Source organism: Cryptomeria japonica, chromosome 3 (assembly GCF_030272615.1).
Source record: "Cryptomeria japonica chromosome 3, Sugi_1.0, whole genome shotgun sequence".
Taxonomy (NCBI): domain Eukaryota; kingdom Viridiplantae; phylum Streptophyta; class Pinopsida; order Cupressales; family Cupressaceae; genus Cryptomeria; species Cryptomeria japonica.
Window position 1 is genome coordinate 525,774,450 of NC_081407.1, and position 1,454 is coordinate 525,775,903.

At 38.8% G+C, this 1,454-nt stretch overlaps 1 protein-coding gene across 1 annotated transcript; it reads left to right on the forward strand.

The window, feature by feature from the left end:
- Nucleotides 1–606: 606 nt before the first annotated feature.
- Nucleotides 607–1,125, forward strand: LOC131075061 (exocyst complex component SEC6-like). Its single transcript, XM_058011852.2, has one exon. It carries the CDS (start codon nucleotides 621–623, stop codon nucleotides 1,122–1,124), a length of 504 nt encoding a protein of 167 aa, XP_057867835.2. The 5' UTR covers nucleotides 607–620; the 3' UTR covers nucleotide 1,125.
- Nucleotides 1,126–1,454: the final 329 nt, after the last annotated feature.

A 1,454-nucleotide genomic window follows, 5' to 3' on the forward strand; every position in this document is an offset into this window, starting at 1 on the left:
AAGGTAAATATGCAACCAATATCGGATTTCATGGATCTTGTTGTAGCAACTTTAATCCCCTTCCACCTGAGTAGTCACAGTCAGCCTCGGTTGGGCTAGCCAATAATGATATTACTTATCAAAGGTAGAACAAAATACTAATATTTGAAGGTTGGAATGAACAAACAAGAGTAGTGAATTACCTCAGCCCTATTCAATACCACCCAAGGAAAAAGTGAGATTCTTCCTAAAAAACTAACTGTGACGGAGGGAAAAAAAGTAGTTTCTGAGTAGCGAACTACAATGCTATAGAAACTTTGGATCGATCCTAAAACATAACACAGCTAAGCCAATTGCCCCAACTTGGAACCAGTGGATCTTAAACTGTGCAATCCACTCGAATTGGATTTGCATCTGTCTCTACTCTTGTTATTAAATAGAGTGTACAATGAAGAGTCATGGGATGAGCATTGATATTCAACATATGATGCTTATTGCGGATGTTATGACATTCATGGGAGAATTGATCAAATTGAAGGCTTGAGGAGCCAGTTGCAGAGATTGGGTTGGAACCACTATGTGCAATTGCTAACAACAATTTATGCTGTTATGATCTGATAGTGGATTTGAGCAGTAGCACAATGGAAGCACTCACTCCTTACTATGAGGAACAGGTTAGTTTTGAAGATACCTGCAAAGGTTTTCTTGAGGTTGCAAAGGAAGCAGTGCACCAGACAGTTAATGTAATATTTGAAGATCCTAGTGTTCAAGACTTGCTTTCAAAGCTGTATCAAAAAGAGTGGTATGAGGGATTTGTAACCGAGTATTTAGTTTCCACCTTTGGAGACTACTTTACAGATGTGAAAATGTATATAGATGAGCGGTCTTTTAGGAAGTTTGTTGAAGCTTTCTTAGAAGAGACAATTGTAGTTTACATTGACCATATTCTTACTCAGAAAAATTACATCAGGGAAGAAACACTTGAAAGGATGCAAGTTGATGAAGAAGTTCTCTTGGATTTCTTTAGAGAATATATTAATTTGTCCAAAGTTGAAAAACGAGTACAGCCTTTAGCGGATTTACAGGAACTTGCTTCTGCTGAAAGTGTGGATTCTTTTACCCTTGTCTACTCAAGCATTCTCTAGATTCACCCTGACTGCCCGCCTATAATTATAGAGCATTGTCGCCCTAACCCTAATCCATCGGGTATCGGGGTAACTAAAAACTCATTTCCCCGAAATCCCGATGGAGTGGCTATGTTGATGAGCCTTTGCAAAATGCATCGGGTGATCGGTGGAGCAATACAATACTTAGCCCGATGGGCCGATAAGGAAGACTTATATTATCGGGCATTGGTATAAATAAAAAACATGCTATCCCAAGAGTGGAAAGCTACACCGATGAAAATCAAGTGGAAGGTGTTACATGCGAAAAAGAGTATAAAGGAATATATTCTGTCGAGAAGGAAATTATGA